A 12,610-nucleotide genomic window follows, 5' to 3' on the forward strand; every position below is an offset into this window, starting at 1 on the left:
TGTGCGAAGTTTTCACAACTTCATTACCAAAAGACAACAGCATCGGAAACAAAAAAGGATTTAATCTTTCAAATTTTAACTGAAAAGTTATGAGCGGTACCACACAACGATTGAATCATATGAAAAAATAATAAATTGATTATCCCTCCCCTTATCCCATACTTTTGAAGAATCCGTCCATCAGCTAGTTGGCAAAAACGGTAGGGCCGTTTATTTGTCTTTCTTGTTTTCCTCAACAACTTCTTCTTCTCCTGTCGCTCCGAATTCGTTCACTCGTTTCTTGTCGACTGGATACAACCTACACAAATTCAAAAGAGAATGAGTATATATAAATCAACAGCAGTTTTCAGAACAAACAAGGAAAAGAAATTCTGTTGGGTTAGGTTACCATCTTTGGTAAAGATAAACGAGGAAAACTGCGTCATCCCGGAAACACGCCACTCGGTGTGCAGTCGGCATAGTAATGATAAAGGCAAAAATATCGTCGATGAAAGTGTTGAATGCCTTTGTGAAAAAAGTAGTAAGTCGTTATCAAAAGGAAATCTTTTTCAAACGCATTTTGTGTCTACTGTACCTTATACATAAAGGCTCGCCATGGTAAGTGGGCGACTGATTTAAGTTTGTAGTTGACAAAGAGTTGAGGGAGCATGAAAAGAAATCCGAAAGCGTAGACGCCATTCACCAAGCTTTGCAATCCCCAAGAGTACCAGCTACTCGTACATATTTTACGAATAAGAGTTTTGTTAACTTTTTTTAAACAGAACGGGGAATTTTACCTTCGATGTGACGTGTAAAAGAGAGAATAGATTGCACCACCCAGACAAAGTGGATAGAGCACGTAAGACAGGTATTTCATGCTCAATGAATCGTATTGTTCAGTTTCGGCTTCCTCTTGGTTAAGCGACTGGCCGAAATTGAGTCGGGGCAATCCGTTGTTCCATTCTAATGTTATCCTAAAAGCCTTGGTAACCTTCCACACCTGTCAAAGCGACATCAGCACTATTTTGTCATTCAGAGATGAATATGAATAATACCTCGATCAAAGTACCAACGGCAGCCGGTATCACAACCAAAAGACTCGTGTTTTCGTCCACCAAGTAAAGAAAGATGACGAACTGACTGAAAGCTCTCCAAAGCAGAGTGCGAGATGAGAGTCCGACCATGTTATCTCGATCGCGCCAAAAGTAGATGTCATTTTTGAAGGCCAAAAAGTCAAATAGCATCTGTGAAAATGACGCCATGCGATAAATAAAAACAACTTGAATCTTTTAAACGCATCTATTTTGCTATGACTTACGTGAAGGGCAGCAACTACGAAGGTGACGCAGAGCAAAACAATATTGGTATCGGCGAAGATGCCCTTAAGTTCGTCGATATCTTTTTCGGTGAATCCCATCTGGCGCAGGGTGAACATCGCAGCGCTAAACTGCATCCAAAGGCGTAATTTTCCGAAGGAAATTGGCGAATAACTCAGTGTCACAGGAAAATCTTTCACGGACTGGTTTACAGGGACGAGATCTTCTAGCCGACAACCCAGCAAATCGATGTAAACCACGGGCAAATACTCCCCCTTGGGCGAATAACTATGGGGAAAAAACGGAATATTTTTGTCTCTATACGTAACAAATCCACATGGATGTTAATACCTTAAAACTTGAGCAATATCAGGAGGAATCTCATTTCTTGGCAAAGAATCTCTATGATCTAAAATATTAAAAATTAATTTAGAGTAGATGTGCGTGATGGGCTTTTCTTTCTTTTCCTTTCCATGCTGCTAATAAGAAATAAGAAATGAATAAATATGACCTTGGACATTTGAATGCAAAAATTACTTACAGGTTCATTGTCTCTTAACAAATTGAAAGATTCTTGGACAGGTATTTGATACACTGAAATGGCTGTTGCGGCATAACTTGTCGTAGGATCTTGCAAAGCAGAAGCCCATTCATCGGAGTTCCATTTCTGAGTTTTCTTTGCCAGAAAGGCATGAAAGAAAAGAGTTCCATTTCTTCTTGTTTTAAATGGCAGAGGAATGTTGACAGTTTTTGTCAGGGTAACCTCAGGTTCAATATCAAATTGATCAACTAAAACAGTGTCTGAATAAGAAAATCTTTCTGTAGGGGTGACAAACAACAGCATCTGGATGAAACAAAAAAAAAAATTTATTTTAGTATATTATTTTCATTTTTTAAAGTTCAAAATGATACCTGTAGAGAATTTGAGGATTTCAGGTGAGGGAAAACGCAGTTCTTTTTTCCGGTACATGTCGGAGGAAAATACAAACTTCCTATAGTCCACACTGAATGGGCAATGTAAGCAATGAAAATGCCACTTGCAACTACGGTGAGAGAGGGTAATTTCATTTTTTACAATTTGGTGGAAACTGGAATGTCACCGGTTACAGCACCGGCTTTGTTAAGAAACGATCGACTAGTAGACTGTAGTATAAAAAAATAAACACAAGAAGAGCAAGCACTCACTAGCAGACGACGACCACCGCCTATCAGTTGGGAGATACTAAACAAAAGCTGTCGTGTGACTCGAACTGCGCCTTTCGAAAAAAAAGAAACAGTATATTTAGTATTTAACTTCGAGTTGTTATGAACATGTTCTTTAGTTGCACTTGAAAATGAAAATATAAAAATTATATTCAAAAAGCCTACAACGTTTTCAATACAGAGCGGAATTCTCTTGTTTGCATAATATGAATAAGAAACTAAAATTCAAAAGTACGCTCATTTGGGGATATCGAGCTCTTTTTTTTTAGCCCGTACACAATCTATCACCACATACATTTTAAAGTAAGCATAGCATTTGTTCAATGAAAATCGGCGTTGGCGCTGTGATTCATATACGGACACAATACTGGAAGGTTATTACAAATTATGATACAATGATGTGTTTCTTTTTTTTTAATGTTTTAGTACCGAATGTTCAGTTAGGATCTCACGGTGTCATTATTACATTACACCTCCAAGAGTTGAGCCGTGCCGAAATCATCACACTACCATTTCTTCATTGATTTGTTGGCTGTAGGTCAAGTCGATTGTTTCCGTTTTTTCTTCAATTACTAAATAAAAAGAAAACAAAAATGTGTATGTTACTGTCTCATGACCTTTGGTTCCACATTTCAACAAGTTAATTTACCCCAGTCGTCATCATTCTTTTTAGCTTTGGCAAGCTTTCGTCTCTCTTCCATCATCTTTCTTCGCGCCTCTTCCCTGGCTTTGGCAGCTTCTTGAGCCTTGGCAGACCTAGCGGGTGTTGATGAATTGTTGCTGTTTTTGCTCTTGGTCTTCAATGGTTTAGTCGCAGGTGTGGCCGCTTGCTGCTCTGGTATGACCTGTGTAAATGGAATTCCAATGATGAAAAATCGTGTCACTAATAAGAGTAATAATGATACAAACTCACTTCTACCCAGTTGTTGTCTCTCAATTGTTTGATTTCGGCAAACAGCAAATCGATGTGGTCTACTTGGATAGTCACCATATCCCAAAACCCGGCTAAGTCTTGGCCTGTCGTCGGGAATGGCTCGTCTGGACTTTGAGTCTGAAAACAAAACCAAAAGTTCATTAAGGAAACATTCGTCTAGTAATTAACATTTTGTGCTGTCATACCAAATTTTTGCGACAGAGTCCAGCAAACTGCTCGAATTTCTGAGCCAAAAGCAATTTCGCTTTGCCAACAGCCGCTCTGACTTTTCCAGTCAACTCCTCAGAAGATTCGACACGTGATTCAAGAAGATACAATTCGTTTTTGGCTATCACAATTTGAATGCGAGTTTTTTCGTCATCTAGAATCTAAAGAAATAACAAATAACCGTTATTGAAAAATTCTAAGAACAGTAAAGTGTCATCCCTTATTTACCTTGAGAAACTTGTGTCCATCATCAACCGGAATGGCTTCTCCGTTCGTCGATTCTACCGATTCCCGAGTAATCGGCGTGCAGTTATTAGTTATTGTAGTTGCTGCTGTTGTTTCAATCGTCAACTCGGCTGTTGCGACCGTAGGTTTCGTCGATTCAGGCGACCGTTTGTCCTTGAGCTTGAGCTGTTGGCGGAATTCGGCGTTGAGGTGACGAAAAACGGGTGGCGTTGCACAGCCATCGGTAGTCTCCTGAGTGTTGTTATTGTTATGAAGTGGAATACTATGGAGGACAAAAATAAAGTCAAAAGAAGGTCAGAAAAATATAAATGGACGATTTTTCCCAGCTAACTACCTTTTTAATGGTTCCTTTGACGTTTTCAGAGGCGACTTGACAAGAAAGAAGCCACCGGCCAGAGCAGCTGGTCCGTAAAGCCGCTCGATTCTCTGCTGTATCACAGATTTCGAGTCTTGTTGTGTTCCATGATGAGGCACCGTCGAGCTTCTAATGCGCACTCGTCCTCTTTCCTCGTTGTTTGTTGCGGTTGTTGTGGTGGCCGACGATGGACTCGTCGGTGGCTTGTATTGGAGGTATCCGTTGAGGAAATTCTGTCGTAGGTATCCTCGGTCAACACTTTTGGACCTGCCATTCCACTGCTGATTCTGCTGTTGTTGCTGCTGATACTCGATTGGAGTTGCAGCAGTGGCCGTGATGTCTGTTAATAGGAAACCTCCTGAAGATTTTCTGGTCTTTAAATCGTGTCTACTCGTTCGGGTGGGGCTAGAATCTCGGCTTTTGGTCAAGCACAATGGCAATCTGTTACCGTCCCGACTGTTGTCTCTTGAACGGATTCGCGAATCGTAGCGATTCAGACCGCTGTAACCAGAAACGGCACACGATAGACTGACGTACGATGGTGTTTTCTTGTTGTTGCTACTGTTGATGCTCACTTCATTCTGAGGTTCTTCTTCACTCTTGCACGAAAACAGCTTGGCTCTATTTTTGACAAAGCTGTTTTCCTTGGTCATTGTCCCATTCATCATTTTCCCTTGGATTGTTCTGAGATTTCCAACAAATCTAGAGAAATACAAAATATGCTTTTAATGTAATTGGATTTAACTGTGGCACTTGACGAGAACTGTTACGGTCAACAGAATGCAGCAATGTGTGTAGGTCAACTACTGTGGGACACACACTAATGCACTGAGAGACTTGTCGAAATCAAGAAAGGACACTGGGAAAAACTAGTCTGCCAAAAGATGATGCCAACTGTTGCATAAACTGAAGAATTTAACTTTGGAACATGAAAATGCAAAAGAAAGTGAAGGAATGCCCAAATCTGATGAGCAGTTTAAATAACATTCGCCGAGTGAAACTTGTTCACCACCTGGGGGATGGCCAAATTGAGTGTGTGCCTGTGTGCGTGGGGCGTGACATGTTTACCAATTCGGCACATATGGCTGAGAGAGAGTAGCTAGGCCAGCTGTCAAAAATTATTCGAATCACTGAGAATAAACTCTGTGGAAAATGCCATTTTACCTGAAAAATGACGATATTTAATGAGAAGGGATGAAACAAGAAGATTGTCAAACAGTTGAGTCAACTGGAATGACAGCTGTGTGTGAAACTGAACTGTGCTGCAGTCAATGTGACTGTATATGTATATACGCCAGAATGTTGCTCCCCTCAGCGGTAACCAGGCGGCGAGTGAGTAGCCAAGCGAGAGCAAGTCCAGACTGAAGTGAAGTGAACTTGTTGGGCGCTGTGTTCAGCAAAGAACTCGGGCTCGGCTGATGGTACTGTAGCCAGCGACAGGCAGCGCAGAGCGGCGACGGCCGGCAGCGAGCCGAGTTGTTTTTCCTTACCATTCAATATCACTACTAGTCTCGCTCTTTTTCATTTCTTCCCACCCAACTGAGAGCTCTGGGGGAAGACGACTTTTATGCTGCACAAGACGGTCGTTTCCCACGCTCACACATAGACTTCAGTTGCTTCCTTTTTGGTTTCGATACAAAAACGAGAAATGTATTTACTATACTAGGCAGAATAGAAGAAGACGAGTTCCACTCATCGTGACTCTTTATAGATCAAAGACATTGGCCCCTTTCAAAAAAGTAAAGAAAAGAAAAATCTTCATTGGAACGCCCGCCGGCATCACGGTGAATAACCGCAGAGACTAGGAAAGTCACCTTTACCTTTTATCATTTCGTCCATTTTCTTTTTTATTATCAGTTTTGGTCAACAATCTTCCCGTGTGAAGGGTGAAATTGTACTACAAGTGCTCCGTTAGAAATCGCACCCTAACAACATATACGGCCGCGTGTGTATACATGTAATCGGATATACTCTTGGAGATATCCACACTAGTCAGAATAAGCCTTCTTCAGTTTCACTCGAACAATTTCTGTATGCACGTTACTCTCGATGTTGAATGGGGCTATTACTTGACGGACGTTGGCAGGAAATTGACTGAAGCACCGGCAATCAGCACTTTACGTTGTGTGTCCCCTCTCTTGTCGACATCTCTAAGGATTCCCCGGCGGCATTTCATTTTTATCTTGGGATTCCCGTTGAACTGCCGGATACGTCATTCATTATGCACCTGCAACAACAACTATCAAGCAAGGGCAAAGAAACTTGCTTCCTCTTCTTCTTCTTAGCTTCCAAGGGAAACCTACTCACTGTATAATGTTCTATTCTGTAAAGAACTGCGTAAAAGTCTGCACAACGGCAGTAGATGCATTATCGTCAGCACATCACATGGCCGTGCGAGCACGCATAATGCTTTCCTATACTCGTCTCGTGCCAACAAACAACGCTCGTCACGTCGCGTGTCTGATGAATGACTAATTGAGTAGTTGCTTATTTATTTACGGGGACTTGACCGGCCCGAAAGGTGCAACAGCAGCACCATGTTGTTGAAAACTCGGGTTGATTGTTGTACACGTCAATACACAAAAGTCATTTGGTATTCATCGTGAGCGGCTGCGAGCGGGCGTCGGATGGTTACGGCAGCCAAAAGTTGTTCATGTTCGTGGACATTACATTGCCACTGGGCGTGACCCAATGGGGACAATTGCTGTATAGCGAGTCGTAAAGCACTAAAACAGCTGTTGGATGGCCGGGATTCACGATCATTATTTCCCCATTCCAATGTGCACGACGTAGGGCAAACAAAGCCAAATATTTCAAAGGAATTCAGAGTATGATTACTCTGAATTCTACAAAGTAAAAAGTAATTAGTTCCAAGTGTTGATTTACTAAAGAACAGCCATTATTTACCAGGGTTGGGTTGGCAAATGACGAATCGCCTCCGCCTTATTTTTTTCCTGTTAAAAATGATGTCAAAGTGAGAGCATAAAAGGGGATCGGTGGTGAGTTGTTCGACTATAACGTCATCGACCAAAAAGGAAACACGGGACCTCCTGTGGATCATCACGTGTTACTTGAGTTCCCTTCTACCCCAAAAGATAAGTGAAAAAGCCAGAAGAAAAACACAGTAACGCAGAGATCCATCAGTGGATTATGATGGAAACATACGATTCCATTTACCACCAATCCGTAAATGAAAATCTTACGAATTGTGTAGCGACTGGTAGTCGTGACTCGAAAGAACCGGTAAAATCGAGGCGTGTAACCGCAACAATTTTGCTCCAGAAACTATGAGTGCACAAGCGAAAGTTATGTTGACGTTACGGCAAAGCCAAATGAGCCATCCATTTGATAATAAAATTTTTCAAAACCAAGTTAGACTTTACGGATAAAAGAGTATAGACTACCACAAAGGGGACGGATAGGCCTCAGCCCCTTTCTACGTCACTGTGAAATGGACACGCCCGATTTTCGTGTTCTTCGAGTTTGTTCGCCCCCCCCCGGTCTAATTAACACAAAGCCAAAGAGAATTTAACTAGTCTTTTTCGAGTTGGACGTCAGACGAAAGACATAGAATTTCAAGGACGTCTTCAGTTGATCGTTTTCCATTGTAACCAGCTTCAAACACAAAAAAGGCACAACTTGAATCACAATTCGTTTGTTGTTTAGGGTTTTTTAAATATTATTTTAGAGCTACCCCAGAGTTCCGCTCTAGATAGAGAAACAAAGGAACACAAAAGCAAAAGGGCAACGTTGGCCGCTGTGAATAGGATTATGATCATGATTACGACCGGTCCCTCAAGGGTGTGGCGACCCGTTCAATAATAAACGAGCTCCTTTTTTTTTAAACTAAAAGCCCATAGTACTTGGACGAAAGCTAAAATTGAGATTCTTATCAAAATGGCGATAAGAATCACAATAGCACGAGTCTCTCGGAAACGTTTATTTTACCAAACTACATCTACTTTGTCTTGATCAGTTCAAACGGAATGTGGGAAAGCTACAAATACAATGGCTCAATTAAAAAATTTGGAACCAAAAACGTGATCACAATAATGAATTGCTTTTTTGAGACTTGAAATAATTTTGAATTGAGTATTTGTAAATAATACGTGCACAACGACAGGACCCGCAATGGACCGCCTGTTAATCACGGAATTTGTCGACGAATGTCTCTTTTGTTCAAGCTGAATAATATCGTTGTCTTACCAATGGATGGTTGGCAGGCAAACGAACGAAAAATCATTCACGCGGGCGAAATTGATGGCTCCGTTCGATTCGATTGTCCATAAGCCTCGTGTTTTTGAGACACGTGCGTTTTAAGATCAGAGAGTTTGAACACTTTTCCGCAGCATTTGAGATGTGTCACATCGGGCGGGCAATAAAGATTGATGGCTTTTCTGAAATGGATAAAACATTTTTGAATTAAATGAGGGTCATCAATCACTGAAACAAACATCGATCACTTCGTACCCAATTCCATAACGATACACTGCGTTATATTCTCCATTGTCGTCCTTGTAGCCGGTCAAGCTCCGAGCTTTCGTGTTTTGCCACGTCGAGATGTTGACCAGACGGCAAAAGTCCAAGACCGCATTTGAAATCTTCTTCTTCCCATCTTTGCCGGTATCGACAGGCGCGTCGGAGGTCGATGGTGCTGCGGCTGCTGCTGAATTCCTCGCTGGCACCTCCACTTTGTCCTCAGATGGATCTCCATTCGTCAATAATGTTAAATCTGCCATCCTGGGCGGCTTGGACGAACGGCGGCGAACGCTGGACTGTTGACGAGAGGTCAATTTAGCTTCGGCTTCAGGTCCCAAATCGAAATCAAAAAGAAAATTCGAATGAAAAATTGAAAGATAAAGTTTATTAAGTCTGAAATATCTTTCTTTCGTCCAAATTCTTAAAAAAAGGGAACTAAAATGGGTAGCATTCAACGTAGTACGGGTAGTAGGGCAAGTCAATCTAGTGATGTTTTATGAATAATGAAGCCGACTCACGGCTGGATGGTGGAGGCTGCCAATTCTTGACCGTGTTAAGACTCAGTAAAACGACATTCTCTAGCATCTCCAAATGTTTTCTCTGCTCCCAGCTGGTAAACACCGGAAGGGTTCCGTAGGCAAACTGAACAGCGTTGAGAAAAGTATCGCAATTCGATCGACCTTTCAAATCTTCCCAACGGAGGATCGCCATCTTGGAAGCGGTCCACACATAATCCAAGCACTCCGTGGCTTGAGAAATGGCTTCCACTTCCATCGTTCCACGGATTCGATTCGCGATAGAAGCCACCAGTTCCAGTAAGCGTTCAAGCAGGGGTAGCAAAGCCGACATGCTCATTACTTGCCCAGTCCGCGACTTCAATTGACGGGCTTCATCAAAGATCGAGTTGATCATAAGCAAATGAGATGGGGTCGATAAAAGAGACAGTGACTGACTGTACGTTTCTGTAAAAGAAAAGTGGAATTGACAGTGCATTTTAATTCAAAAATGTTTCAATTTTTTTTTGGTACCGTTGCGAGAAGGAGTTGGTTCAAGGGAGAGTCGGTCAGTTACTCGCTGATTACGAGGAGAAGATCGACTAGTACGAGGTGAAACAGAAGAAACGCCAAGTGCAGCAGTATTCGTAAAAGTTGCAGTGACAGTTTCGTTTTGTGGTGCAGGAACTTTAGCGGGAATGTCAGACGCATCGATTACTTTCAAACGTGGCATCTTCTTCGGGGGTAAATGAGAGCTCGAAAAGTGTGATTGATAGTCTTTGCATGAAGCAAAGACATGGTCACAGCAATCCATCATTCCCGGCCAATAATGCAAAACGAAATCCTTCCAGTTGCTGCTCAAAGGTTTCTCTTTAATAGGTGCCATTTGAGCGTACTTTTCTCTTTTGATAGTCAAAATTTCAATGAAATAGTCGATACTTTCTTGGTTGGCACAGAAATCTGTTTAGAGCAAAAAAGTGAAATGTTTGATCAAATTGTTACATAAGACATGAATAGCAATAAACTACCTTCCGGTTCTCCTGGCTTGTGCTGTGGAGGATATTTGTGCTGATCCGCTTGAAAACCAGGGGGACTTTTCAAACTAGGTTTATCCGATGTCTCATTTTTAGCTACTTTGGTTTGTAGAAAGTTTGCTGCGAATTTTTTACCCCGTTTAGTACCACATAATATAGACCGATTAGTGTCTAATCTCACTTACTTATTTTAGTTTGGTGTACGTCCATATCTGTTGTTTCATCGTCGAAGGCATTCTTGTCCACTTGAGACATGACAACAGACATATTGGGGACAGGTTTGGGCGGCCGATGAGATCGGGTTATGTGCTTCTCCAACAACTGACAATTTTCTCGCATCAGTCCACAACAAATGACTTTTCCCGGCCAGTAGTACTGCATGAAACCGGCCAAACTGAGGGCCAGTGGAATGTGAGAGGACGACGGGGTTTGCCGCGGCATGTTCATATGCCCATACTTGCTCAACTTGAGAGCCAGTACTTCGCTAAAATATTTCAGGCGTTCAACGTTAGCTACAAAGTTTTCTGGCGCACCCGGTAAATGTTGGGGCTCATATTTCATCTGATCACGTTCGAGTTCTTCCATCTGTTCTTCACTTTGGTTATCAAGAGCATTCTGACTATTGAATCTCTTACGAGCGCGTTTCGGTCGATTAGTGGTTTTCTCATCTCCTGAATCTAAGGTGCGATTAAAATTAGTACAGTATTGGTTAAAAAGAAAACGAATATAATTAATACCTAATGATGATTCAATATTAGCTATAGTCTGATTAAGTTTGACTTGTTTGTGACTCAAAGGACCAGGTCGAGATGTTGGACCTGATAGAAAGATTAGTTTTTAAATGAAATTTTCTGAAATGAAATAAAAAAGTTTTCTCTTACTTAATGTCTTTCGTTTCCGCTCAACTAGATTTTGATTGTCGTTTGAGGAAGGTTTTTGTGAAGCGATCGTTTGTTGAAAGTTTGTGGCGGATTGAGAGGTGACGCAACTTTTATAGCTTGTTTCACCTGAAAGGGAAGCAATATCACTGCTGCTGTCTGATTGATCACCAACCACCAACTGAGCAGTTGAAGATGAGGAGGCAGATGGGGTTTTGCTCAATATTTCAACTTCATTCATTCCTACTTCAGGTGCCATAGCTGAGACACAACTCAGATTGAGAGGTGGCGATGGAATTTTAAATTTTGGCAAATGACACTTGTAATAGTGATCACTGTACTTTTGTGGGGTACTGAATTGTTTCTTGCAACAACTCATGGCGCCAGGCCAATAAGATTGGATGAATGCTTCATAGCTACAGGCTAGTGGAATGTCACTAAGAGAATCCGGGACTATGCAGTTGCTCAGTTTGTTGTACTTGTCAATTTTGAGTTGAAGGGCCTTGAGGAAATAATTTAGTTTTTCCCGTGTTGCTGGGATATCTGTAAAAACGTAAAATTCCAGTAATGAAATGAGAGACATCATAACTTATAAAATGTAAAGCTAACGTTCAGGATCTCCATGTGCATGTTGGGGTGGGTAGCACTTGTGGTCTGTCAAAATTTCTTTGATGCTTGCAGAATCAAGGGTCCCAGAACCAACTTCAATGTCTATGGAGGAAAATGTGACATTTATATGAATTGTGAACCACTGCAAAGAGATTAGACCATACCTTCTAGCGAAGACAGTAAACCTTCAGATGATGGAAGCAAAGCCAGTTTTTTGGGTTTATTCACAAGCATTTCATGTGCAAAGGAAAGTTCTGAATCGCTGGAATTGTTGAAGTCACTCAACCTGGCAACAGCATTTGAATCTTCTACAGTTGGACTGCTCGATTCGATGACAATGGACGAAGTGCTGCTTTGTGATGACGAATTGTCATTGTGAAGATTACCATTGTATGGAACCATTTCTTTCCCGATAACGCTCACCATCTCGTCAAACCAAAGCGAAATCTGATCGACTGCAACTCGTTGATGTTTCAAGGTTTACTTTGAGTAATTAAATTATAATTTAAATTGAAACTTCTTTCATAGGGAAAGGGGATTGAGAATAAGATATTAAGAAGTCAGAATCAGGTGTTGTTTAAAAAAAAAGCAGAGATTTCGAAAAACGTGGTTATTTTTTCAGCTTTTTCAAGTCTCAGCTGTTGGTATGAAGACGTTGCCATGTGACAATATCTCGCGTGCGTCCCTCGTGGAAAGAAAAAAAGTGCAGACGAAAACATGTTATTATTCGTTGAAAACTTTTTACATTAGCGAATATCATCAGTGAAATTCATGGAATAATTTTAAAAAATAAAAAAAAAAAGCAACATCCAATTAAAACGAAAAAGGTAATGAAAATGAGGAATGTGTCAGCTTGGTTTTTTGTGCTGTTGGCAG

At 41.3% G+C, this 12,610-nt stretch overlaps 3 protein-coding genes across 7 annotated transcripts; all 3 read right to left on the reverse strand.

The window, feature by feature from the left end:
- Window positions 1-42: 42 nt before the first annotated feature.
- On the reverse strand, window positions 43-2,384 carry LOC124194293 (cleft lip and palate transmembrane protein 1-like protein). 2 transcript variants are annotated; one of them, XM_046588419.1, is made up of 9 exons: window positions 2,208-2,384; window positions 1,837-2,139; window positions 1,647-1,771; window positions 1,298-1,583; window positions 1,035-1,223; window positions 777-979; window positions 575-710; window positions 389-504; window positions 43-298 (listed from the first exon to the last, which is right to left on the reverse strand). In XM_046588419.1, the coding sequence occupies exons 1-9, from the start codon at window positions 2,361-2,363 to the stop codon at window positions 211-213; spliced, it is 1,602 nt and encodes a 533-aa protein (XP_046444375.1). In that variant the 5' UTR covers window positions 2,364-2,384; the 3' UTR covers window positions 43-210. The 2 variants fall into 2 exon arrangements, with proteins under 2 accessions (XP_046444375.1, XP_046444374.1); XM_046588418.1 differs by having other exon boundaries at window positions 1,647-1,774.
- A 246-nt stretch (window positions 2,385-2,630) lies between these two features.
- LOC124194291 lies at window positions 2,631-5,612 on the reverse strand. Of its 3 annotated transcripts, XR_006874706.1 has the most exons (9): window positions 5,405-5,612; window positions 5,253-5,348; window positions 4,220-4,942; window positions 3,868-4,147; window positions 3,618-3,800; window positions 3,412-3,549; window positions 3,148-3,343; window positions 2,928-3,070; window positions 2,631-2,865 (listed from the first exon to the last, which is right to left on the reverse strand). XR_006874706.1 is itself a non-coding variant. In XM_046588411.1 (8 exons), the coding sequence occupies exons 2-8, from the start codon at window positions 5,300-5,302 to the stop codon at window positions 3,000-3,002; spliced, it is 1,641 nt and encodes a 546-aa protein (XP_046444367.1). In that variant the 5' UTR covers window positions 5,303-5,348; window positions 5,405-5,612; the 3' UTR covers window positions 2,631-2,999. The 3 variants fall into 3 exon arrangements, 2 of the variants coding, with proteins under 2 accessions (XP_046444367.1, XP_046444368.1); XM_046588411.1 differs by having other exon boundaries at window positions 2,631-3,070; XM_046588412.1 differs by lacking the exons at window positions 5,253-5,348; window positions 5,405-5,612 and adding an exon at window positions 5,011-5,227 and having other exon boundaries at window positions 2,631-3,070.
- Window positions 5,613-8,165: 2,553 nt separating this feature from the next.
- On the reverse strand, window positions 8,166-12,432 carry LOC124194284. 2 transcript variants are annotated; one of them, XM_046588399.1, is made up of 11 exons: window positions 11,899-12,403; window positions 11,735-11,836; window positions 11,129-11,668; window positions 10,985-11,065; window positions 10,433-10,924; window positions 10,242-10,367; window positions 9,748-10,173; window positions 9,238-9,681; window positions 8,711-9,044; window positions 8,447-8,637; window positions 8,166-8,380 (listed from the first exon to the last, which is right to left on the reverse strand). In XM_046588399.1, the coding sequence occupies exons 1-10, from the start codon at window positions 12,158-12,160 to the stop codon at window positions 8,484-8,486; spliced, it is 2,961 nt and encodes a 986-aa protein (XP_046444355.1). In that variant the 5' UTR covers window positions 12,161-12,403; the 3' UTR covers window positions 8,166-8,380; window positions 8,447-8,483. The 2 variants fall into 2 exon arrangements, with proteins under 2 accessions (XP_046444355.1, XP_046444354.1); XM_046588398.1 differs by having other exon boundaries at window positions 8,166-8,637; window positions 11,899-12,432.
- Window positions 12,433-12,610: the final 178 nt, after the last annotated feature.

Source organism: Daphnia pulex, chromosome 5 (genome assembly GCF_021134715.1).
Source record: "Daphnia pulex isolate KAP4 chromosome 5, ASM2113471v1".
Taxonomy (NCBI): domain Eukaryota; kingdom Metazoa; phylum Arthropoda; class Branchiopoda; order Diplostraca; family Daphniidae; genus Daphnia; species Daphnia pulex.

Excerpts from the sequence above, each read along its gene's own strand:
- LOC124194293 (XM_046588418.1), bottom strand. The coding sequence starts at position 2,363 with ATGAAATTACCCTCTCTCACCGTAGTTGCAAGTGGCATTTTCATTGCT. Across the intron at positions 980-1,034 it reads CCGTTGGTACTTTGATCGAG|GTGTGGAAGGTTACCAAGGC; the intron begins GTATTATTCATA and ends TCGCTTTGACAG. Across the intron at positions 711-776 it reads TTTTACACGTCACATCGAAG|CTGGTACTCTTGGGGATTGC; the intron begins GTAAAATTCCCC and ends ATGTACGAGTAG.
- LOC124194291 (XM_046588411.1), bottom strand. The coding sequence starts at position 5,302 with ATGTCACGCCCCACGCACACAGGCACACACTCAATTTGGCCATCCCCC. Across the intron at positions 4,148-4,219 it reads TCAAAGGAACCATTAAAAAG|TATTCCACTTCATAACAATA; the intron begins GTAGTTAGCTGG and ends TGTCCTCCATAG. Across the intron at positions 3,801-3,867 it reads ATGGACACAAGTTTCTCAAG|ATTCTAGATGACGAAAAAAC; the intron begins GTAAATAAGGGA and ends TTATTTCTTTAG.
- LOC124194284 (XM_046588398.1), bottom strand. The coding sequence starts at position 12,160 with ATGGTGAGCGTTATCGGGAAAGAAATGGTTCCATACAATGGTAATCTT. Across the intron at positions 11,669-11,734 it reads TGCACATGGAGATCCTGAAC|ATATCCCAGCAACACGGGAA; the intron begins GTTAGCTTTACA and ends ACGTTTTTACAG. Across the intron at positions 10,925-10,984 it reads TAATATTGAATCATCATTAG|ATTCAGGAGATGAGAAAACC; the intron begins GTATTAATTATA and ends ATCGCACCTTAG.